General features: G+C 38.0%; 1 protein-coding gene across 4 annotated transcripts in view; it reads right to left on the bottom strand.

The window, feature by feature from the left end:
* The window catches only part of LOC127841557 (transmembrane and coiled-coil domain-containing protein 4-like), a 37,445-nt gene extending 15,854 nt beyond the window's left edge, over positions 1-21,591 (bottom strand). For 2 of the 4 annotated variants that reach the window (XM_052370474.1, XM_052370477.1), the window contains exons 1-9: positions 21,431-21,591; positions 19,227-19,323; positions 18,939-18,996; positions 16,910-17,054; positions 15,650-15,782; positions 9,813-9,910; positions 7,083-7,226; positions 5,613-5,762; positions 4,342-4,503 (exon numbers count right to left, since the gene is read on the bottom strand). In XM_052370474.1, the coding sequence (XP_052226434.1) occupies positions 4,342-4,503; positions 5,613-5,762; positions 7,083-7,226; positions 9,813-9,910; positions 15,650-15,782; positions 16,910-17,054; positions 18,939-18,996; positions 19,227-19,323; positions 21,431-21,491 (1,048 nt within the window). In that variant the 5' untranslated portion in view covers positions 21,492-21,591. Of the gene's footprint in view, positions 1-3,417; positions 3,479-4,341; positions 4,504-5,612; positions 5,763-7,082; positions 7,227-9,812; positions 9,911-15,649; positions 15,783-16,909; positions 17,055-18,938; positions 18,997-19,226; positions 19,324-21,430 lie in introns of all 4 variants that reach the window. The other 2 variants (XM_052370475.1, XM_052370476.1) reach the window with 2 other exon arrangements.
* Between the last annotated feature and the right edge of the window lie 4,482 nt (positions 21,592-26,073).

Genomic DNA, 26,073 nt, shown 5'->3' with positions numbered 1-26,073 from the left:
CTGTCGTGGCCATATTGATGCCTATAGACATGAGGTAGTCCATGGTAAGTGACCTACCAGAGAGAATGGTGTATTTCAAGGCCTCTGTCGTGGCCATATTGATGCCTATAGACATGAGGTAGTCCATGGTAAGTGACCTACCAGAGAGAATGGTGTATTTCAAGGCCTCTGTTGTGGCCATATTCATGCCTATAGACATGAGGTAGTCCCTGGTAAGTGACCTACCAGAGAGAATGGTGTATTTCAAGGCCTCTGTCGTGGCCATATTGATGCCTATAGACATGAGGTAGTAAATGGTAAGTGACCTACCAGAGTGCATGGTGTATTTCAAGGCCTCTGTGGTGGCTATATTGATGCCTATAGAAATGAGGTAGTCCATGGTTAGTGACCTACCAGAGAGAATGGTGTATTTCAAGGCCTCTGCCATGGCCATATTGATTCCTTTAGACATGAGGTAGTCCCTGGTAAGTGACCTATCAGAGAGAATGGTGTATTTCAAGGCCTCTGTCGTGGCCATATTGATGCCTATAGACATGAGGTAGTAAATGGTAAGTGACCTACCAGAGAGAATGGTGTATTTCAAGGCCTCTGTCGTGGCCATATTGATGCCTATAGACATGAGGAAGTACATGGTAAGTGACCTACCAGAGTGAATGTTGTATTTCAAGGCCTCTGTCGTGGCCATGTTGATTCCTATAGACATGAGGTAGTCCCTGGTAAGTGACCTACCAGAGAGAATGGTGTATTTCAAGGCCTCTGTGGTGGCCATGTTCATGCCTATAGACATGAAGTAGTCCATGGTAAGTGACCTACCAGAGAGAATGGTGTATTTCAAGGCCTCCGTCGTGGTCATATTGAAGCATATAGACATGAGGTAGTCCCTGGTAAGTGACCTACCAGAGTGAATGGTGCATTTCAAGGCCTCTGTCGTGGCCATGATGATTCCTATAGACATGAGGTAGTCCATGGTAAGTGACCTACCAAAGAGAATGGTTTATTTCAAGGCCTCTGTCGTGGCCATATTGATGCCTATAGACATGAGGTGGTCCATGGTAAGTGACCTACCAGAGAGAATGGTGTATTTCAAGGCCTCTGTGGTGGCCATATTGATTCCTTTAGACATTAGGTAGTCCATGGTAAGTGACCTACCAGAGTGAATGGTGTATTTCAAGGCCTCTGTCGTGGCAATGTTGATTCCTATAGACATGAGGTAGTCCATGGTAAGTGACCTACCAGAGTGAATGGTGTATTTCAAGGCCTCTGTTGTGGCCATATTGATGCCTATAGACATGAGGTAGTCCATGGTAAGTGACCTACCAGAGTGAATGGTGTATTTCAAGGCCTCTGTTGTGGCCATATTGATGCCGATAGACATGAGGTAGTCCATGGTTAGTGACCTACTAGAGTGATTGGTGCATTTCAAGGCCTCTGTGGTGGCCATGTTGATGCCTATAGACATGAGGTAGTGCATGGTAAGTAACCTACCAGAGAGAATTGTGTATTTAAAGGCCTCTGTCGTGGCAATGTTGATTCCTATAGACATGAGGTAGTCCATGGTAAGTGACCTACCAGAGTGAATGGTGTATTTCAAGGCCTCTGTTGTGGCTAAATTGATGCCTATAGACATGAGGTAGTCCCTGGTAAGTGACCTACCAGAGTGAATGGTGTATTTCAAGGCCTCTTTGGTGGCCATGTTGATGCCTATAGACATGAGGTAGTCCATGGTAAGTGACCTACCATAGTGAATGGTGTATTTCAAGGCCTCTGTCTTGGCCATATTGATGCCTATAGACATGAGGTAGTCCATGGTAAGTGACCTACCAGAGAGAATGGTGTATTTCAAGGCCTCTGTTGTGGCCATATTGATGCCTATAGACATGAGGTAGTCCATGGTAAGTGACCTACCAGAGAGACTGGTGTATTATAAGGCCTCTGTGGTGGCCATGTTGATGCCTATAGACTTGAGGTAGTCCATGGTAAGTGACCTACCAGAGTGAATGGTGTATTTAAAGGCCTTTGTCGTGGCCATGTTGATTCCTATAGACATGAGGTAGTCCATGGTAAGTGACCTACCAGAGAGAATGGTGTATTTCAAGGCCTCTGTTGCGGCCATATTGATGTCTATAGACATGAGGTAGTCCATGGTAAGTGACCTATCAGAGAGAATGGTGTATTTCAAGGCCTCTGTTGTGGCCATATTGATGCCTATAGACATGAGGTAGTCCCTGGTAAGTTACGTACCAGAGAGAATGGTGTATTTCAAGGCATCTGTCGTGGCCATATTGATGCCTATAGACATGAGGTAGTAAATGGTAAGTTACGTACCAGAGAGAATGGTGTATTTCAAGGCCTCTGTCATGGCCATATTGATGTCTATAGACATGAGGTAGTAAATGGTAAGTTACGTACCAGAGAGAATGGTGTATTTCAAGGCCTCTGTTGTGGCCATATTGATGCCTATAGACATGAGGTAGTCCATGGTAAGTTACCTACCAGAGAAAATGGTGTATTTCAAGGCCTCCGTGTTGGCCATATTGATGCCTATAGACATGAGGTAGTCCATGGTAAGTGACCTACCAGAGAGAATGGTGTATTTCAAGGCCTCTGTGGTGGCCATGTTGATGCCTATAGACATGAGGTAGTCCATGGTAAGTGACCTACCAGAGAGAATGGTGTATTTCAAGGTCTCCGTGTTGGCCATATTGATGCCTATAGACATGAGGTAGTCCATGGTAAGTGACCTACCAGAGAGAATGGTGTATTTCAAGGCCTCTGTTGTGGCCATATTGATGCCTAAAGACATGAGGTAGTCCATGGTAAGTTACCTACCAGAGTGAATGGTGTATTTCAAGGCCTCTGTGTTGGCCATGTTGATGCCTATAGACATGAGGTAGTCCATGGAAAGTGACCTACCAGAGAGAATGGTGTATTTCAAGGCCTCTGTTGTGGCCATGTTGATGCCTATAGACATGAGGTAGTCCATGGTAAGTTAGCTACCAGAGAGAATGGTGTATTTCAAGGCCTCCGTGTTGGCCATATTGAATCCTATAGACATGAGGTAGTCCATGGTAAGTTACGTACCAGAGAGAATGGTGTATTTCAAGGCCTCCATGTTGGCTATATTGATGCCTATAGACATGAGGTAGTCCATGGTAAGTTACGTACCAGAGAGAATGGTGTATTTCAAGGCCTCCATGTTGGCCATATTGATGCCTATAGACATGAGGTAGTCCATGGTAAGTTACGTACCAGAGAGAATGGTGTATTTCAAGGCCTCCATGTTGGCCATATTGATGCCTATAGACATGAGGTAGTCCATGGTAAGTTACGTACCAGAGAGAATGGTGTATTTCAAGGCCTCCATGTTGGCCATATTGATGCCTATTGACATGAGGTAGTCCATGGTAAGCTACGTACCAGAGAGAATGGTGTATTTCAAGGCCTCTGTGGTGGCCATATTGATGCCTATAGACATGAGGTAGTCCATGGTAAGTTACCTACCAGAGTGAATTGTGTATTTCAAAGCCTCTGTCGTGGCCATATTGATGCCTATAGACATGAGGTAGTAAATGGTAAGTTATGTACCAGAGAGAATGGTGTATTTCAAGGCCTCTGTGGTGGCCATATTGATGCATATAGACATGAGGTAGTCCATGGTAAGTTACGTACCAGAGGGAATGGTGTATTTCAAGGCCTCCATGTTGGCCATATTGATGCCTATAGGTATGAGGTAGTCCATGATAAGTGACCTACCAGAGAGAATGGTGTATTTTAAGGCCTCTGTGGTGGCGATATTGACGCCTATAGACATGAGGTAGTCCCTGGTAAGTGACCTACCAGAGAGAATGGTGTATTTCAAGGCCTCCGTGTTGGCCATATTGAATCCTATAGACATGAGGTAGTCCATGGTAAGTTACGTACCAGAGAGAATGGTGTATTTCAAGGCCTCCATGTTGGCTATATTGATGCCTATAGACATGAGGTAGTCCATGGTAAGTTACGTACCAGACAGAATGGCGTATTTCAAGGCCTCTGTGGTGGCCATGTTGATGCCTATAGACATGAGGTAGTCCATGGCAAGTTACCTACCAGAGAGAATGGTGTATTTCAAGGCCTTTGTGGTGGCCATATTGATGCCTATAGACATGAGGTAGTCCATGGTAAGTTACGTACCAGAGAGAATGGTGTATTTCAAGGCCTCCGTGTTGGCCATATTGATGCCTTTAGACATGAGGTAGTTCATGGTTAGTTACGTACCAGAGAGAATGGTGTATTTCAAGGCCTCCGTGTTGGCCATATTGATGCCTTTAGACATGAGGTAGTTCATGGTTAGTTACCTACCAGAGAGAATGGTGTATTTCAAGGCCTCTGTGGTGGCCATGTTGATGCCTATAGACATTAGGTAGTCCATGGCCTCTCCCATCTGCCGCACGTACTTGGTCTCCCAGCGCAGGCTGTACTGCTCCTTGGACTCAATCAGGCATGACCAGGGAATACGGAAATCTGAAATAAAGATATCGCAGGCTGTACTGCTCCTTAGTCTAAATCAGGCATAACTAGGGAATATTGAAATCTAAAATAAAGAAAGAGCATGCTGTATTGCTCCTTGGACTCAATCAGACATGACCAAGGAATACAGAAAGTTGAAAATAAGGTATAAATATGCTTACTTAAAATAAGACCTGACCCCGTAATATGGAAATCTGAAAAATAGGTTTTAATGTACTAGCATTAACTAGGCATCACAGGGGAGGGAAATCCGATATAGACTAGGCATCACAGGGGAGGGAAATCTGATATAGACTAGGCATCACAGGGGAGGGAAATCTGATATAGACTAGGCATCACAGGGGAGGGAAATCTGATTTTAAGGTAAAATTATGAGCCTTATGCTGCAAAAACTGGGCTTAATACATGCATGTAAAGTTTCATTCCAGACTGGTCTTTGTAGTCAGGAAGGCTGATCAGGGACGACACTTGTTGCTTTTATTGTCTCCTTACAGTAAAACTGGAGGGGACTTATGGTTTGCGCTGTGTGTGTCACACTTTTCTGGATCCTGCGATAAAAAGTTCTTCATATTTTTTCATGAAACTTGAAACATTGACAGATGGCAATATAGAGATTCTGCACGTCATTTCATTTTGTTCCTACGTCAAGAGTTCTGGTTGCTATGGCAACAAATTGACTAGAAATATTTCTGAAAATGGTGGATCCTGCGATAACTTTAAAAAAAAATCATATTTTTTAATGAAACTTGATAGATGGCAATATGGAGATTATGCACGTCATTTCATTTTGTTTCTATGTCTAGAATTCTGGTTGCTATGGTAACAAATAGACTAGATATATTGCTGAAAATGGTGGACTTTCACTGGTAGGGGACCATATTGCTTGACAATAGTCTTGTTTGTTTTGTTTTAATTTTAAGGAAGTCAAATACTATGCAATGTAACACAATTTGCATTATACATAATATATTATTGAATTGAATTTCTGATAACATTTGCATAAAAAATCATGCCAAGTAGATAATTTTCAAGAGTCAAAAGTGGAAAAATAAAAATTAATTGATCAAAAAGCAGGATTCTAACATTTAAATCACTGGCATTACCTTGGACCTTCTCGTTCAACCAGCCAGTGACGGCTATGGTGATGTTAAGCTGCTTCACGGTCCTGGTTGGGTCATACTTGCTGCCTAGCAATGTCAAGGGCTCGAAGGCAAACTCCTCTATCGCCCCAACTCGCTTCTTCATCTTGTAACCTGTACAGGTATCACGGGTAGAAGTTGAAAATACAGGCTCAGATCATGCCCTTACAGTACCTTGCAATAATTCAGCCTTGTTTTGGCAAAACTGGGCTTAATACATGTGCGTAAATTGTTGTCACAGATTTGCCTGTGCAGTCCCCACAGGATAGTCAGAAATGACACTTTCCGCTTTCATGGAGTTTTTTACTAAAAGGAGGCCTATTCTAAAAGAAAATCTAGCTAAGACTGAGAGTGTTGTCCCTTATTAGCCTATGTGGACTACACAGAAGTTGAAAATACAGACTCATATTAGACATGTACAGTACCTCTTCTGAATTTTTTCCATTTAATATCAGCCATGTGACCTTAAACAGAGACCCTACAAAGTTTGCCCTCTTTCAACACAAATTTTGAATTTATATCAACTTGAAATAAATTATTCCTATAAGGCATCTATTTAAAACCTACCTTTATACAGTATTAGTTTTGAACTATTAGTTAAGCTCGAATATATCGCAAAGTCTGATGCTATTTGAAACCCTCTTGAGTCTTTTTATGAGGTAGAACCTGTACTTGGTGTCTTTGGGAGGGATCAAATGAAAACGGTGGGGCTTGAACTCATGATCCACAGTTGCTAGAGGGACAACATATCTTCTATGCCACAGTGACCTATTAACCCTTTGCATGCTGGGAAATTTGTCTTCTGCTAAAATGTTGTCTGCTGAATTTCTAAAATTAGCATTTTCTTCAATTTTTTTCAAAGAATACTATCAGAACAGCAAACAGTTTGGATCCTGATGAGACGCCACGTTCTGTGGCGTCTCATCTGGATCCAAACTGTTTGCAAAGGCCTTAAAAATTCGGTTCCCGCATTGAAAGGGTTAATATACATTATCATACAGTACTAGAGATCCTAATCTTTTATCTCACTGTATGCAATTTTGCATTCTCATCAATTCTTCTTACCTGTCCATTCAAACCCAAACATAAATCAACCCCATGTCATGACGCCTACCCATCTAATGCTGACTGATCAGTTCTGATTGATCAGTTATGTCCATAAGCTGCACTAGTATTCTATTGGCAACAGAAATTTGTCCCTTTACCACCCAGATATGCCCTTTGACGTGTGTTTAGTCCCTAAGAAAATCTAATTCAATTTAATACATTTCTTTATTGGTTCAAGTTTGAAAGCCTTCATTTCTTAGATACCGGTGAGCAGCAAACAGCTGAACAGACTGCAAGTTACTCTCCGGCTGTTCTGGTTTTATGCAGGTTGCACATGCCCATTTTTCACTTTGTTTCTGAGAAGTAAAGTGTGATCTAGCATAGTACCTGTCAATCCAGCCCCTGCGACCCCAAACAGGGAGCCTATGATTGCGACCCCAGCAGTTGACCCCAGGACTGCAGCCCCTGCTCCCCCTATGATTGCCCCTGCACCGGCTGCTACCAGTGGGGCAGCCAGTCCACCTGTGAGACCTGCCATACAGGACTGAGGTTTCAGAGATTTATATAAATAATATATCTAAAGCCTATTAAAGAGGTACATGTTAAATTTCAGAAATATATATATTTTTTAAGAATATTATTGTATGATAAGTATTTATTTAATAGTGTATAGTGTGTGGTTTTTATAAATGCTAATACAAATAATTTAATTTTTGATAATTATTCAAAAGTTTTATCTGTTGGAAACTGTATGCAGGCAGGAGAGAATATTAGAATATGTGGTTATACAAGAGTTCCGCGGTCGGAGATGACCGCATTGAAGCCGGATTTTTGATTTAAATGACAGGAAAGTACCTTTCGTGTTTTTGTCAATGCAATACTTAAATTACTGTCAATTGAAAGACTTTAAAATGACCAGTTGTTCTCTTGACCAGTGGTCATCTGTTAGTCATGGCAAAGTCCATGTCCAAGCATACGAAAGTTAAAACAACTTTTAATTTTTAACATTCAAGGTCACAGTGACCTTGACCTTCAATGACCTTAAAATGACCAATTGTCATCTACTAGTGCTGGCCAACCTTCATGTCCAGTTTGAAGACTGTAAGTCCAAGCATAAGAAAGTTATACCATGAAATAAGAATTTTAAAATTTTTACATTCAAGGTCACGGTGACCTTGACCTTAAAATGACCAGTGGTCATCTACTAGTTCTGGCCAACCTTCATATCAAGTTTGAAGACTCTAGGTCTAAGCATACCAAAGTATTAACAACTTTAACATATTTACATCCAAGGTCACAGTGACCTCGACCTTCAAATGAATGACCTTGAAATGACCAGTGGTCATCTAAGTGTGCTTGCAAACCTTTACGTCAAGTTTGAGATTCTAGGTCCAAGCATACCAAAGTTACAACAATTTTAACATTTTAACATTTAAGTTCACAGTGACCTTGACCTTCAAATGAATGACATTGAAATGAATGACCTTGAAATGACCAGTGGTCATCTAAGTGTGCTTGCAAACCTTTACGTCAAGTTTGAGATTCTAGGTCCAAGCATACCAAAGTTATAACAATTTTAACATTTTAACATTGAAGGTCACAGTGACCTTGACCTTCAAATGAATGACATTGAAATGAGCAGTGGTGATCTTCTAGTACTGGCCAACCTTTATGTCAAGTTTGAAGACTCTAGGTACAAGCATACCAAAGTTATAACATGGAATAAGAACTTTAACATTTTTACCTACCAAAGTTATAAGAACTTTAACATTTTTACATTCAAGGTCACAGTGACCTTGACCTTAGAATGAATGACCTTGAAATGACCAGTGGTCATCTAAGTGTGCTTGCAAACCTTCATGTCAAGTTTGAAGACTCTATGTCCAAGCATACCAAAGTTATAACAATTTTAACATTTTAACATTTAAGGTCACAGTGACCTTGACCTTCAAATGAATGACATTGAAATGACCAGTGGTCATCTTCTAGTACTGGCCAATCTTTATTTCAAGTTTGAAGACTCTAGGTACAAGCATACCAAAGTTATAACATGAAATAAGAACTTTAACATTTTTACATTCAAGGTCACAGTGACCTTGACCTTCAAATGAATGACCTTGAAATGTCCAGTGGTTACTTACTAGTTCTGGCCAACCTTCATGTCAAGTTTCAAGACTCTAGGTCCAAGCATACCAAAGTTATAACAACTTTAACATTTTTACATTCAAGGTCACAGTGACCTTGACCTTCAAATGAATGACCTTGAAATGTCCAGTGGTTACTTACTAGTTCTGGCCAACCTTCATGTCAAGTTTCAAGACTCTAGGTCCAAGCATACCAAAGTTATAACAACTTTAACATTTTTATATTGAAGGTCACAGTGACCTTCACCTTCAAATGAATGACCTTGAAATGACCAGTGGTCATCTGTTAATCCTGGCCAACCTTCATGTCAAGTTTGAAGACTCTAGGTCCAAGCATACCAAAGTTATACCATGAAATAAGAACTTTAACATTTTTACATTCAAGGTCACAGTGACCTTGACCTTCAAATGAATGACCTTGAAATGACCAGTGGTTACTAACTAGTTATGGCCAACCTTCATGTCAAGTTTCAAGACTCTAGGTCCAAGCATACCAAAGTTATAACAACTTTAACATTTTTTATATTGAAGGTCACAGTGACCTTGACCTTCAAATGAATGACCTTGAAATGACCAGTGGTCATCTGTTAATCCTGGCCAACCTTCATGTCAAGTTTGAAGACTCTAGGACCAAGCATACCAAAGTTATACCATGAAATAAGAACTTTAACATTTTCGAGCACGCCGCCACCCCGCCCGCCCGCCCGCCCCCCCCCCCCCCGCCCGACAACATCAATCTATAAGCCGAGATTTTTTCGAAAAAAATCCGGCTAATAATCATGATGAATTTTTATATGTTCTTAAAAATGGTCATAAAAAAGAAACAGTCATTTGTAATTTCACTGACCCTTAACAAAAACTTGTTTTCACCAATACAAGGCTGCACCCATTAACTTCAATAATACTAACAATAAGAAATTGATTCCTAAAAAAACACTATCCACAAAATTAAGTACAGAAAATGAACGCTTACCAATAAGAGCCCCGCCCCCAACTGTTGCCAGACCAATCAAAGCATAGCGTTTTATCTTCCTCTTCCTGGCCTTTTTTTCTTTTTCTTTTTGTTCTTCTCTGAAAATACAACAACAAATTTTGCCTCTTTGATATTTACGTTTTACAATACTTGACTTAATTCACAGGTATTTGAAATATTTATTAATTTGGAATAAAAAAAATCAACTCAAAATCATTATCTCTTTTAAGCTAACTTCTCTGTACTGGCCTTAAGTTAATAAAAACAGTTAAAATGTGTAATTGAATAAATAGCTTTGTAATTTTGCTTATCATTTTTCCAAATAAAAAAAGTAGCAATGTACCCAAAACATGCCAGTGTCAATACACATTTAAACTTACTTGATTTCTATGTAAATGTTTGGTTTGCTGTGTTTACCAAACTTTAAACTCTAGTTAATATTTCTTGCAATTTTAGGCTATGCAACAGTTATTTACAAACAGGATCTCATAAAATGTTTTGCACTTTAATTATTCACAATATTTTAGGCTGAAAATGTCAGTAAAAAATCATGCTCATTGTTGGCGTAAGGAAAAACAACGAAATGTAAGCATATTGCATACACTAAAAAATTATTTTTTTTAACTTAAAATTTGAGAACAGTCAATTTGATATATTTAACTGCTTTTTAAGACAACAACAAGTGATACCAATTGTAAAACTGACAACACCTTACACGTACAACAACTATGCTCTAAACAAATAAAACAAAATAAAATATCAGTTCAATTGACAGACAACTATCTAACAGGATTCGAACTTTAAAGCTTTTACCGACAGCCATGTCAGCTAACAAAATAGGAATGTTTAAGAAATGTCTCTGGAAGTTCTTTTGGTGTGGTATATAACATTTAAATTGAATTATCTCACCTTATATGTATGGAATTTGAAAGAAAAAAAGTAATCAATTTTTTAGTACAACTTCATCTCTTGTTACTTATGGATATAATATCAGTTCAACAGCCATCAAGTCAAAATCGTTCTTCAGTTGTGCCTTACATGGCTTTTATGGATAACAACAATCATTATTTAGGTACACACATAGAAAAACAAGAGCTGTGTTTGTGAAACACAATGCCCCTTACTGCACTTTGTAACTTTGTCAATTGTCAAAGGACAATAACAAAACTCTTGAGCCTTGAGCTGAAAGACATGTATGTTACTCATACAACAAAATCAGGTAAGCAGTGTCCGACAAATTTCTTATTTTTCAGGTAGCCCACTGGGCTACCAATAAAAATATTTGGTAGCCCATAAAATTTTCCTACAAAATGATAAGAGGCAGGTTTTCATCTTTATTTTATTTCTTCATTTACATATACATAATATGTATACATACATATACATAAAACAGCAAGTAGTCTGATGTACATGTAGTTAATATCGTAAATTAATGTTACAGTACAGGCACCGTGTACCTAAATGTAAATGTACCAAAGAAAAACATATACTACATGTAGATATTACATGTATGTGCACATGTATGTGTACTTAAATTCGGACAGCACGTTAAGTCGTTAACGTAAATAAAGCGTTTAGATGATCAATACGATTGACTCGTATGGTGTTAATCAATGCAATTGCCCTTTTTAACAACAAATACCGAGTTTCAAGAAATCAAGAGTATTAAAGCATTTATTTACTTGTGTCTGACTTTAAGTACTGTCCGAATTTACGTATTGCATCCGTATGTTACGACACTTGTGTGCAGTCAGTATACAATACAATAATTGTTTCAATAATGAAGGAACTCGTGTTTACATGATATTTTATTAAGAGAAAATGTCAATGCCAAATAATTCGCGATATATCCCGGTACTTTAGTTAAAATTCACAACGAAACTTTTAATGGAAATTAAATGATCTCAATGTTGTACCCGCTACGAAATTTTTTATTTACAAATAAATACACCCACGCCAATTTTCGCACGCTTTTTATCAGGACAAAGAAATTCATTTCTTAAATGTAGAATTTTGTAATCTAAAATAGCTGTACACAACGCGTGCAAACCGTGGCAGGTTATTTACGCATGTTGCAATACAACGGTCCTGATTGGGAGCTTATTTCATCATATCTTTAAATAGAACCATACGCCGAAATTCATTTGACACTTAAGAAAATTTCAAACGTTTGTGTTTATGACTCTTATTGTCTATATTACCCACCCATAATTTGGTTTTAAAAATATAAATCGGGTATATATGGGATTATTGATAAACAGTCGATTAATCCAATTATTAATTGACAATGCAAAGTAATTAGCAGGTGTTAACCGCGTTCACAAAGTTGTCATTAATATTCATTTTCGGTTTCCTTACGGTTTTGAAGAATCCGCTATTGTTTTGATTTATTTAATGTTTGGCGTCCTTCGATATTTAACAACATCAAAAACGTTGTTGCTATTACTCATTGTTGCGGTAAACAAAGAATTCCAAACTGCGAAATGATGTTGCATCATGTGCGCCAACTATCCAACCGGCTCTCATTATATTATTAGCAGACGACAAATGTTGATTCTGATTGGATGATTAAAATACACTGTTACTGTTTCAGACATTACCGCAAGTTATTGATGACTGATTAGATAATTGATTGCACTTTGTTATCGGATTATAAGCAATACACGGTGTACAAACACATGGTCAGCGTGTTTATTCTACGTATGTCTGTCAATAAACCGGGCTACCGCTCTTATAGATTTATAGTAGCCCGGCGGGCGTCAGCTGGAAAATTTCAGTAGCCCGATGAAAAATTTCGGTAGCCCCCGGGCTCCGGGCAATGGATTTGTCGGACACTGAGGTAAGTATCTAAAAGCTTAAACAGAAACAATTCAGGAAAAGTGTCATTTTACAGAAAATTCCAAAGTCCAAGGCATGTAACATGGTAAAAAACCAATGCCATGTAGGTAGACTTACCAAACAAAATTCAGGTAAATATCTGCAAGCGTTTAGGAAAACTGTTATTCTAGAGAACATGTTGATTGTCCTAGTCCGATGCCTGTAACTTCGCCAAAAATCAATGGACCAGACGAAAACTCGAATTTGATCTTTAAGTCATTAACGTGGACTGACACACTAACAATGAGGTAAATATCTGAAAGCTTTTAGGAAAAAAACTCCAGAAACGTAATACCAGACGGACAGACAGACAAATGGACGGAGAATTCGGCTGCTAAATGCCTACATAACGGGAGCATAATAATCCATTTTAATGAAATTGGTACAATAGAAATACCAAAGTACAACATACTTGTATACCTGAAACATCCTGTTGCACTAAAGTAATGAATTGTTAATAATTGAAATTTGGCAAAAAAGAGAGGAAGAAAAAGTTATTCCTACAACAGTATCTACATTATTTAAATGAGTTTCAAATATTTAAATCACATAGCATAATATTGAATTGTCTTTAATGAGCTTTGCTTAAGAGAAAATGAAGACCCCATACTCTTAAAGTGAGCCTCATTTTGGGAATACATGCCTTAATGCATGTGCATAAAATGTTGTACCAAATTAGTCTGTGCATGACTTAACTTTTTCATTATATGGATTTTTTCGCTTATAGGAGATCTCTTCTAAACAAAGAAGAAAGTCTCATCTTAACAAACATTCTATTTTAGTGGAAAAAGTCATCCCTGATAAGCCTTTGTGACTGTCCACACTAATCTGTGACGAAACTTAACACACATGCATTAACCCTTTACATCTTAGAAATGTATTTTGATGCATTTGTAGTCCCTTAGAAAGTCAAATTTAATTAAAGACCTTTCTTACTAGATTGAAGTTTAAAAGGCTTCATTTCCAACCCTTTGTTACTGATGAGCAGCAAACAGCATAAAACCTTAACAGACTGTGAGTTCCTTGCAGGCTATTCTGGTTTTATGCTGTTTGCACATAGCCATTTTCACTTTTCCTCTGAGTTGGAAAGGGTTAAACCAAGTGTTCCCAGGTGGACACTCCAATGATTATTTTAGCAGTAAATATAACATACTCCATGACACCATTATAATAACGGCAAAAATAATTCTAAAGAATAAATTTCAGTGATTTTGCAAGTTGCTTTTTAACTTAAAATCAAATTATACAATAACAGTTTATTTAATTAGCACACTTTTCCTGTCACCACAAAGGTATCACTTTATATCAGGGACACTTCCTGTCATGACATAGGTCTCATGTTATATCAGGGACACTTCCAGTCATGACATAGGTATCACTTTATATCAGGGACACTTACTGCCATGACAGAGGTATCACATTATATCAGGGACACTTCCTGTCATGACATAGGTCTCATGTAATATCAGGGACACTTCCAGTCATGACATAGGTATCACTTTATATCAGAGACACTTACTGCCATGACATAGGTATCACATTATATAAGGGACACTTCATGTCATGGCATAGGTCTCACATTATATCAGGGACACTTCCTGCCATGACATAGGTATCACATTATATCAGGGACACTTCCTGTCATGACATAGGTATCACATTATATCAGGGACACTTCCGGTCATGACATAGGTCTAACATTATATCAGGGACACTTCCTGACATGACATATGTCTCACATTATATCAGGGACACTTCCTGTCATGACATATGTCTCACATTATATCAGGGACACTTCCTGTCATGACATATGTCTCACATTATATCAGGGACACTTTATGTCATGACATAGGTCTCACATTATATCAGGGACACTTCCTGTCATGACATATGTCTCACATTATATCAGGGACACTTCCTGTCATAACATAGGTCTCACATTATATCAGGGACACTTTCTGTCATGACATAGGTCTCACATTTTATCAGGGACACTTATTGTCATAGCATAAGACTCACATTATATCAGGGACACTTCCTGTCATAACATATGTCTCACATTATATCAGGGACACTTCCTGTCATGACATATGTCTCACATTATATCAGGAACACTTCCTGTCATGACATATGTCTCACATTATATCAGGGACATTTCCTGTCATAACATAGGTCTCACATTATATCAGGGACACTTCCTGACATGACATACGTCTCGGTTTATATCAGGGACACTTCATGTCATGACATAGGTCTCACATTATATCAAGGACACTTTCTGTCATGACATATGTCTCACATTATATCAGGGACACTTCATGTCATGACATATGTCTCACATTGTATCAGGGACACTCCATGTCATGACATAGGTCTCACATATATATCTGGGACACCTCCTGTCATGAAATAGGTCTGTGATTATATCAGTGACATTTCATGTCATGACATAGGTCTCACATTATATCAGGGACACTTTCTTTCATGACATAGTTATCACATTATATCAGGGAAACTTCCTGACAGGACATTGGTCTAACACTCCATGATTTACAACAGAGACACAGCCTCTAACACGGCATGGCTTCATGAGATTTTTATCCAAGACTACAATATCTATTAAGCCTAGGTTTCGTATTTCTAGGCTCTTATATCTTTCTGTAACAGTTACAACTCAACTAACTCAGTCATGATATACACTTCATATTCAAGTATTGGTTACACCACAACTCACTATATCATGACAAAGGCTCAGTACTCTAGTATTGGTTACAACTCATCTCGCCTCGTCATGACCTAGGCTTCATACCCGTCTGTCATGACATAGGTTTTATATTGGAGGGTTGATTATACAGGGACTTTCTTTGGCATGATATGCGCTTAATACACAAACACTACATAAAAGTCTGCTTATGCTGTCATGACAAATGCTCCATACTCTAGTATTGGTTACTACTTACTCTGTCATGACATACACTTCATACTCAAGGCTTTCTGCAAGGTCAGATTCCAAGTCTTGTAACTCTTCATCAGAAACACGTAGTTGCCAAGCAACATGTCTGATCAGTGTTCTCATCCTTGCGTCATAGGTGCCTAAAAATATGCAAATCTTTTTTTTTCATTCTAAGGATTGTATTCATTTGCAATATATGTATATAAAATCAATATACAAATAAATTTGCAATATGAGTTCTCATTCTGGGAAAACTGGACTTAGCCCTTTGCATGCGGGGAAATTTGTCGTCTGCTAAAATGTCGTCTGCTAGATTTCTAAAATTAGCATTTTCTTCATTTTTTTTCAAAGAATAATATCAGAATAGCAAACAGTTTGGATTCTGTGGCGTCTCATCTGGATCCAAACTGTTTGCACAGGCCTTCAAAATTCGGTGCCCGCACTGAAAGGGTTAATGAATGAGTTATCAAGTGTCTTCTCAGATAAGCCTTAGCTGTCCTCACAGGCTAATCAGGGACAACTTTTTCCGCTTTTAGATAAAAATTTTTTTAAAGGAAATCTCCTCTTCATAAAAATCATGTTTAAGCGGAAAGTTTTGTCTGTAATTAGCCTGTGCGACACTTTACGCACACGCATTTAGCCCAGATTTCCCACAACGCTGCTCATATATTAGGACACTTTAGTGATGTGAACTGACATAGGACACTTTAGTGATGTGAACTGACATAGGACACTTTAGTGCTGTGAACTGACATAGGACACTTTAGTGATGTGAACTGACATAGGACACTTTAGTGATGTGAACTGACATAGGACACTTTAGTGCTGTGAACTGACATAGGACACTTTAGTGATGTGAACTGACATAGGACACTTTAGTGATGTGAACTGACATAGGACACTTAAGTGATGTGAACTGACATAGGACACTTGAGTGATGTGAACTGACATAGGACACTTTAGTGAAGTGAACTGACATAGGACACTTTAGTGTTGTGAACTGACATAGGACACTTTAGTGATGTGAACTGACATAGGACACTTTAGTGATGTGAACTGACATAGGACACTTTAGTGATGTGAACTGACATAGGACACTTAAGTGATGTGAACTGACATAGGACACTTTAGTGATGTGAACTGACATAGGACACTTAAGTGCTGTGAACTGGCTTTAATCTGATATTATCTGTGATTCAGATGAGTTTGATTTTCTTCAGGCAATTTTAGATCGCCTTCAGCTTTAGAACTACAAATCCAAGATTACCTTGTGCTATAGAAATGCATAGTAGGTCCCTAACCAGGGGCAGGCGACTCTGCTTAAGTTCCGGATCCTTCAAAAGGTTGTCCACGAACGTGTCTGTGTTGTCAATAATCTCTCCATCTAGCAGGGCTATCATAGAGTCATTGGTCTGAAAAAGGGAAAACTGGGTTAAATTCATCTGCGTAAAGTGTCCTTCCATATTCATCTGTGCAGTGTGGACAGGCTAATCAGGGACGACACTTTCCACTGATATGAAATTTTTGGTTTTAAGGTCACTTCTCAACAAAAATCCAGTCCAGGCAAAAGTGTCATACCTTTCAATATTGTCTCTTTTTTCCAGTTGCTCAAATCTCTTGCCAGAGAAGGGCATTTGCATGAACTCAAATGTATTGATAGTACTATTTAATTTTAGATACAGATTAAAACCATTTGATTCTTTTAAAGTATGCTATACCAAAGCGATTCCCTGAAAGTATTAAAATAATGCAATTATGATGCCAATCATGTGATCTAAACAAAGCTGCTGCTACAGGAGTGGTAATATTTTTCTAAAATGCATAGTTTTCATCGGGCCAGGGAATTACTTCCTTTACACTTGGTTCACATCTATAACAATTTATGCTAGGCTGGTCAAAAAAGCTGTGCTAAATCTTTGCTTGTAGTAGTATCTTCATTCCAACAATTATTAAAACTACCCATCTACACCAGTTGAACAGATAAACCATGACCACTTGGATGACAGTAGGTCAGACCCACTTGTGTTTAACATACCAGTTGTGTTTTAATTATCACTCAACAAAATAATTATTTTTCATATTCACTATTATAAAAAGATGTCCACGGAACACTTTTCCCGCACATGGAGAAAGTACATGAAGCTCTACTATGGACATGCCCACTTTTATTTTATAACAGTACATTTTTTTAAGAATTGTAAAATGTATGAATATTAGAGCATTATTTTGTGTAGACATTCATCAATAAATCATTGGTACTAAATAAGTTTTTTTCTATATATGTCAATAGAGAGAATATTCACTGTGTTAATACCTAACTGAACGTATGCAGGGGATATACAGTGAATATGCCATTTTGCTGCATTCTTGCAATAAGTCAAAAAGGGATATCAAGGTTAATTTGCATGATGGTCAAAGGTTTAATCTTTATTAGGATTATCAAGTGAACCACTAAGTTACACTTCCTTATCTCAGTCTAACTTCCTTCATTCATATTTACTTCCTTAATCAATCTATATCACAATGTGCTTTCAATTAATGCAGTGACATGCTGCTCGGATAAAATACTGAATAATTGTTAATGTTTTGCATATAATTAAATGACTGGTATATTTTATTTCAACTGTATTTAAAAAAAAATCTAGTCTTCCTCTAGGAAAATAGGGCTTAATGCATATTTTAAGTGTAATTCAAGATGAGCCTGTGCGGTCTGCACAGGCTTATCAGGGACGACACTTTCCGCCTTTCCTGGATTTTTGCTCAGAAAAGATTTACTTTGAAGTAAAAAAAACATAAAAGCAAAAAGTGTAGTCCCTTAGTAGCCTGTGAAGACTGAACAGGCTTATCTGGGCTGACACTTAACTGAAGACTGAACAGGCTTATCTGGGCTGACACTTAACTGAAGACTGAACAGGCTTATCTGGGCTGACACTTAACTGAAGACTGAACAGGCTTATCTGGGATGACACTTAACTGAAGACTGAACAGGCTTATCTGGGCTGACACTTAACTGAAGACTGAACAGGCTTATCTGGGATGACACTTAACTGAAGACTGAACAGGCTTATCTGGGATGACACTTAACTGAAGACTGAACAGGCTTATCTGGGATGACACTTAACTGAAGACTGAACAGGCTTATCTGGGATGACACTTAACTGAAGACTGAACAGGCTTATCTGGGATGACACTTAACTGAAGACTGAACAGGCTTATCTGGGATGACACTTAACACACAAGCATGAAAGCCTGTTTTTCCAGAGCTAGGCTATATTGAACTCTGTTAATAGTTTTACCTGTTTTGATTGTCCCAAGTCTAGAAGGATCTTCTCAAGAGCCTTCATCTTGAAATCTCTATAATAAAACAAGTATTACAAGTAAGGGAAATGAAGCGTGTATAACATGATAATTATAAAGACATTAATCTAAAAAGGTCCAAGTAAAAGTATTTGATTAGGTTTCTGCATAATCAAAAAAAATGTAAATTGACTTCTCGGGCTTATCTGAGACAACTTTTTAAACAAAAAGTAATAAGCCCTGTTTCCCCGCAGCAAGACTCCAATGTTGGAACCTGATTTCCTTACGTGTGGCATTCCTCCTGGAACAGTTGTACAAGGGACACAGCACACAGGCCTGACAGAGAGTACTGGGAAACATCGGTGAGCTGCTTGTGAAATCTCTCTGAAACATTTATACAAGCAAACACCCGTAAAAATTGAGAAAACTGGGCTTCATACATGTGTGCAGTGTCTTCCCAGAATTGCCTGTTCATTCAGCACAGGCTTATCAGAGACGACACTTTTGCTTAAACTGGATTTTCCTGGTTATTTGTTTAGAAGAGATTCCTTCAAATAGAAAATTCCATAAAGGCAGAAGCGTCATTCAAGATAAGCCTATGCAGACAGCACAGGCTAATCTGAGACTATATTTTATGCACATGGATTAAGTCCAGTTTTCCCAGAACAAGTCTCATTTACAATCTATCAACTTCAGTTTGTGCAGATTAGGTGCTTCTGAATCTCCATGTTATAATCATTTTACATTATAATTTATTATCTGTGGTTTTCGCTGATCAGTTGCTTTGGAAAGGTCACACAAGCAAATATGTTACAAGTTATGGTGAGTAGCTTTGCAGGTGAATTGCTCATTAAATCCTTCTTTTAGAAACATGTTGAGTAGTATCTTTTGCTTTTGCAGGTCAACCCTTTTAAAAGCTCAATTAAACATCCACACACGCAAATATGTAATGCACGATGTTTGATTTTGCATGTCACCTGCTTGTGAATCTCTATAGCAGTCACACAACCAAAGAAGTAATCATCATCATATTGTATGATCTTGTTTTATGCTTATCAGTTGCTTACCAATCTCCCTTGAACATTCACACAATCCAATTTGTTATTTATGTGTTTTTTATAATAATTTTGTGGGTTTTTTTTAACAGTAAATCAATCAAACAAGCAAATATTTAATGTTTGATCTTTGGTTGAGATGGTCAATGTCTAATGCTATTTCTAGAAATCCAGGAAAATATTTGTTTCCCTTTTTGAAATTAAGATCATAATTAGGTGTTGTATTCAAATAGGTAAAAAAGGACATTACATTGGCTGTTTTACACAAGAGTTTTAATAGACGGATTCTTATTACAGTTTGGAATTCAAGTCTAAAAACCTCCAGTGACAGTTCACAATTCTCAAAAAAATCCAAGAGAAGACATTCTTAGGTATTACTTTCTCCAATGACTTGAGAATGGAAAACCAACATCTCAAACATAACAAAATGGCCAACTCTACACTAGGCTTCCTATGACGTAACCTCAGATACTGCCCCCAAAGCTGCCAGCAAACCGCATAATAATCGCTCATCTAGAGCGAGTCCAGCAATCTGCAACATGCTTTACTACTAAAGATTACAAATAGAGACACGATGGATGCGTATCAGCCAGGCTTGACAAACTAAATCCATCCACACTACAAGAGAGGCCACGCCACCAGAGATTGACGTTGTTATACACGAAAGTGGAAGGGCACGTACTGGCTATCAAAATTGAGCACTATTTGCATCAATTTAGACCGAAACGCACTATTAGGGCTCCGAAGTTTGAAGCCTACATCCATCAAATTATAGTGTTAAATTCAGTGAACAATAACTCCAGCCAATACACACTGACAGTGATAATTTTAACTTCTCGTTCTTTCCGCAAACCATTCTTGACTGGAATTTATTCAGTGAAAGCACTGTAAACTCAACATATATTGAGTGTTTTAAGGCCGCAATATCGGAAAAAGTGAGACATTTGCCTGGGTCATACTAACTACATGCGCACTCTTCGTTGAATAAAAGCCAATCTTGGTCACTTCAATGTATCCATTCAGATTCAGACAGTGGTATATAATGAGATTATTGACCTTAAATATTTGAAACAATGTCAACTTATGAATATAATTGTAGTGTTGACAACCTAAATCTGTTTTGAACTTTTGTAGTTAAATTTTTTATGTTTCTTAATATGATAAATGAGGCATGTGATTAAAATGTTTTCTTGGTCGAGTGGACAAATCTACCCAACAGAGAAAAAACACCTTGTGTTCCTTTCATTCCAACATATCTTGATTATCAAAACATTATGTTAATTTACAAAGCAAAGTCTAGGTCACTATTATGTGCAATTTAACATCTTGAACTATTGTTTATCAAACTTTATGATCATGACCGACGACTTTTTTGAGTCAGGAAAATTAACTGACAGTAAAATCTGTGTAGCGCTACCCTTTTAAATTCGAAATACCATTCATATTTTCCTTTGAAACATCATTAGTTATTTCGCGTCCACCTGAGTGTTCTTCCATGTTTCCTGTTTTGCCTGATGACACTGATGACAGGTCTTCGTAGGGGGTTTCCAAGGTCAGGGTCAGGAATAAGCACAAAACTTTTTTCCGGTGTAAACATCCGGTGAGGTCACAATACACTTTGGTTTTGTAGCTTGGTTATGTTTAAGGAGAACTTATACTACCTTGCTATATGAGCTTGATTTTATACCGACGAGGTAGAATGTCTGCCTGATTTGGAACCGGGAGGTCCCGGGTGCGATCCCCATGGTGGTCGGGGATTATTCTGGCTGGGTTACATTGTACTAAGTGTTAAAATAGCAACCCCGTCACATACACTGTGTAGCTGGGTTCTGTATAAGGAGAACTTATACTGCCTTGCTATATGAGCTAGCTTTTATAGCGACGCGGTAGAGTGTCTGCCTGATTTGGAACCGGGAGGTCCCGGGTTCGATCCCCATGGTGGTCGGGGATTATTCTGGCTGGGTTACATTATACTAAGTGTTAAAACTTGCAACTCCGTCACAGTTTTATATACTGGATAATCTTCGTTGCCTATCTATCTATATATACTGCTAGTCGCCAACAATTAGCATTACAAGCAGGTAAATTACATGCCTCTAGTGTATCTCATCGACTAATCGATGTTTTAATGCGTGTTATATGACGCATGATACTGTAGTAATTTTTTATTTTCGTCAACACGTGCCTGCGATGATTCTTCTAAACATTTGCATACTGTATCAGGATATTGGGTTGACGTCACTTTGTTCATAAAGTCACACTTTGCAGCGTTCATAAAAAAAATCAATTTAAAATGATTATTCACACGTTTTGATTAATGAACATCAACTGGAATGTATATACTTGTATACTGCTCAAAACGCATACACATTTCTAATATAAAATGTATTCTTGATGTAAAAATCTTGACATAATCGATCCTTTGGATATATCAAGAAATTATTTTCTGATATTAATAAATCGATTTCTTACTTGAAAATATAGTCAGTATTTTTTTAAACAAAAAAAATTCATTTTTTTTATATAAGAAAATTATTTCTGTATAAAGGAACATCAGATTCTGGATATAAAATATGCAGGGGCGTCGGAAGCAAATTGACATTGGGACGGCGGAGGGCCGGGGTGGGTGTGGGAGAGAGTATCTCCTTCTTGTTGGTGGGGGTCCGGAAAATTTTTCAAGTTTTAGCATCGAATGGCGCATTCTTGTGCGTTTTTATGCCTAATACACGTCTATTGCAGGCATATTCTGAATGACAAAAGTTGTGATCGACAAACAGACGATGGAGAGTTGATCTCTATATGTCGCAGTTTGTACTTTGTAGCAGGCTACACAACAATAGGGATCATGTGGGTTTATAGAATGTTCTATGGGATTTTTTCCCAAAATGCCGTATTGAAAATTTGAAATTCGTTGGTTGGTTTGGAGTAGACATTAAAATCACACAAAAAGTGGTAAAAAACATTTAAAAAGTTTTTTAGAATTATCGATTTACTTTGAGTTATTACAATTAATTCAGGTATCTTGAGGTGTTTTTAATTTTGTGGTAATTAAGGACTATTGAATATCAGCAGATTTGTTCATGCCATACTTTCCTTTATACTAATAAAAAGAAGCAAAGGTTTAGATCATACCGACAATTAAAGATTACCAGGTTTATTTACTCAAGAATAAAGGGATTATCGTTATAAAAGAGACCGATCAATTAACAACATAATTAACATGTACATTACTGCGGGCGGGTGATGACAATCAACAATACACGTGTCATAACCGCGAAAGCGTGATTACCTTGTTTCGTGGTAAAGATATTTTCAAATATACGGGTATTGAAATTTATAAAAAAAGATGATAAGGTCTTTGGCGAAATTTAATGTTTGCCGAAAATATTGGGGCGACGGCCGCAGTCCCTGCCGCCCAGCTCCGACGCCTCTGAATATAACCAATTTCTCGATATCAAAACTTGATATTTCGATTAAAAATCGAATTCTTGATATCGATATGTACTTGTTTCAGGGTCTTCCCCAGGCCATTTAAGCGCCCCTTGCCGGGGCGCTTGAAATTCGAAATCAGAGTCCCCGGGGCGCTTGAAATTTTCCGATCAGTGTATTCTTCAGTAAAAGAAAGTTGAGATTGTCCAAAAAAATCAAGGTTTCCCTATCAGTGTATCAATATTCCCTGTTTTAAAAGAGCACTCGGTACCTACTTTCACAAGTAATCGCCATAAACACCACATGGGGTAATGGATAATCCACTGATAAGAGAATAGCATGACGCGCGTATCGATTATTCTAGCCACATTACACGGTCATTTAAATGCTGACAAGGATGTATCTGGTAACTTTCCAGTCGTCAAACTGTGAAGTTCATCGTCCAATCGGTTACGCGAATGCTTATGAGGGCGGGGTTAACTATCGACCATTATTTTTTATTGACGTCGGGCATGAAGTGAGAGTCTATCGCAGCTTGATTAGCAAGAAGTTGTACCATTTGAGTAATATAAAACCGGTAATTAGTACAGTACAGAACATTAAAGACGGTTTCGGGCATCATCATCACAGCTTTTTACTGTAAACAAGTGTTACCTATGATTCATAATTAATACGAGAAATTAATTGCAAGTGGTAAACAATTAATTATTATAGCGAGTAATGGTATTTTGTAATTTAATAAGTGGCGGAATAAGAACAAGAATTTTTCTCCTGATACAGTTTCTATTTTTGCTGACGTTTAGATCAAAGAAACTGTATTGTATTACTGTATGCATTCAAGGACTGTGCAAAAGAAGACAGTGGACGCAAAATTTTATACACAAATTTTTTAACAAGTTTTTAGAGTTTCATTGCAGTTTTATTAGCTTTAACTAACGTGTTGAAGTGGAGGAACTGTAAATACTCACGTTGACGTCCAGTTTGAAGTGAATATAGCTGAAAAGACTGACTTTCATGGTTTGTGTATCACAAAAAATCACACGTTTCCCCCATGTTATGCATGTCGGCCATCTTGTTTTCGTAAAATGTACATAGCTCTGAGAGGACCAAGAACGTTTTAACTGTTTTTATTTCGTGTTTTTACCGTATCTTATGAACATTGGCGTTGTCCGAAACGGTTTTATATTTTAAAAACAAACCAATTTTATGCGTTCGTGAGTAGATGTATGCTGGTGACGTAGCATTTGAAGGACTGTGGAAGTGAGCAGGTTCTAGTGCAATATACTAGTGGTTTGAACCTTAAATAGAGAATTTTCATTCTTATTTTTAAACAAACTGTTTTAAAGGCTTTCAAAGATTTGAAGCACATTTTATTTTATTTTTATATGAATGTGGTCTGATAGTATGTGTAGATCCCCCCACAGAGACAAGCTGTGATAATAGAACGCTAACCAGACCACTATCAACTCTGTATGATAAACAATTATCAATACCCAAATTGCTAGGCCAAAAGGCTATATTTCGAGCAAACTGATACTTCTGTCTATGTACTTGTGGCTTTGCGGACTGTGTGCATGAACCATACGAAATAACTCTGCGATGTAAAAAAGTAATACAATTCTACGTCGAAATAACAATAAATACACTGATATATATAATTTTTAACTAGGTCACTTTTGGCTCTACCCACACTTATTGCTACTTATCCATATTTGGTACATAGCGCGTTACAGACATTCAGATCCAGACAGTCACGATGGAACTGGAAAAACACACTGGCTCCGAGAGGACCCAACGGTTGCGAGTCCCCAGGAGCATCTACACCCCTATACAAGATATCAAAACTGAGAAACGACACTACAAGGTAAACCCCAGAAAGGCTGTACAGAAAAAGTTACTTGGTACAACTATACCACAGAAGAAGATGGAGGTAAGTGACAAGCACGGTACCCTTGTCATAGAAAATCTGTCGTCTGCTGCATATGAGGTGCTAAAATCACAAACATTTGAATATTATAAGACTTGCGAGGACAGGCAGTGTGAAATAAAGAGAAGGGCATCAACTGCCAAAGGGGTTAAGTCTGAAATAATCGTAGAAGAAGCTGCTTGTGTAAAGTATAATTCTGGTGGCAAACAACTTTTCCGTGTTTACTTCTTCAACACTACAAATAAAATAGACGTAAATGGACATATGTACAAGATGTTTATCACAGAGGGTCTTCCAAAGATCAGCAAAATATTGGAAAAACATGACTTTATAGACCAGCTTAACTCTATGATCTATGATGCCTGTTCTGCATATTTTGACCAGCAAACTGAAACATGTGCCTCGAAGATATCACTAAAGATTCAAGAGAAACAGCAGCTAGCAGAGAATACTCAGATCAGGACTGCAAACAGAGACAAACACGGGTCAAGAACATTACACATACCCCACATACCCCAGCTGAAATATCATGAGACGCCGGAGGAGGATGACACGGGTATAATGAATCTGGACGACTTAAATGGGCGGTGTACTGAAGAAGATGATAAAGATTTCCCCTGCACGGTCTGTGATGAAGATACAGAAGGTAAAACCAGCATAGAGTGTATGTTATGTGGAAAATGGATCCATAGAGAGTGTCATATAAAAAGCCTGAACTATGAA

Source organism: Dreissena polymorpha, chromosome 8 (genome assembly GCF_020536995.1).
Source record: "Dreissena polymorpha isolate Duluth1 chromosome 8, UMN_Dpol_1.0, whole genome shotgun sequence".
Lineage (NCBI taxonomy): Eukaryota > Metazoa > Mollusca > Bivalvia > Myida > Dreissenidae > Dreissena > Dreissena polymorpha.
Note: the sequence above shows the minus strand (reverse complement) of the source record. Positions and strands in the feature narration are given on the sequence as shown.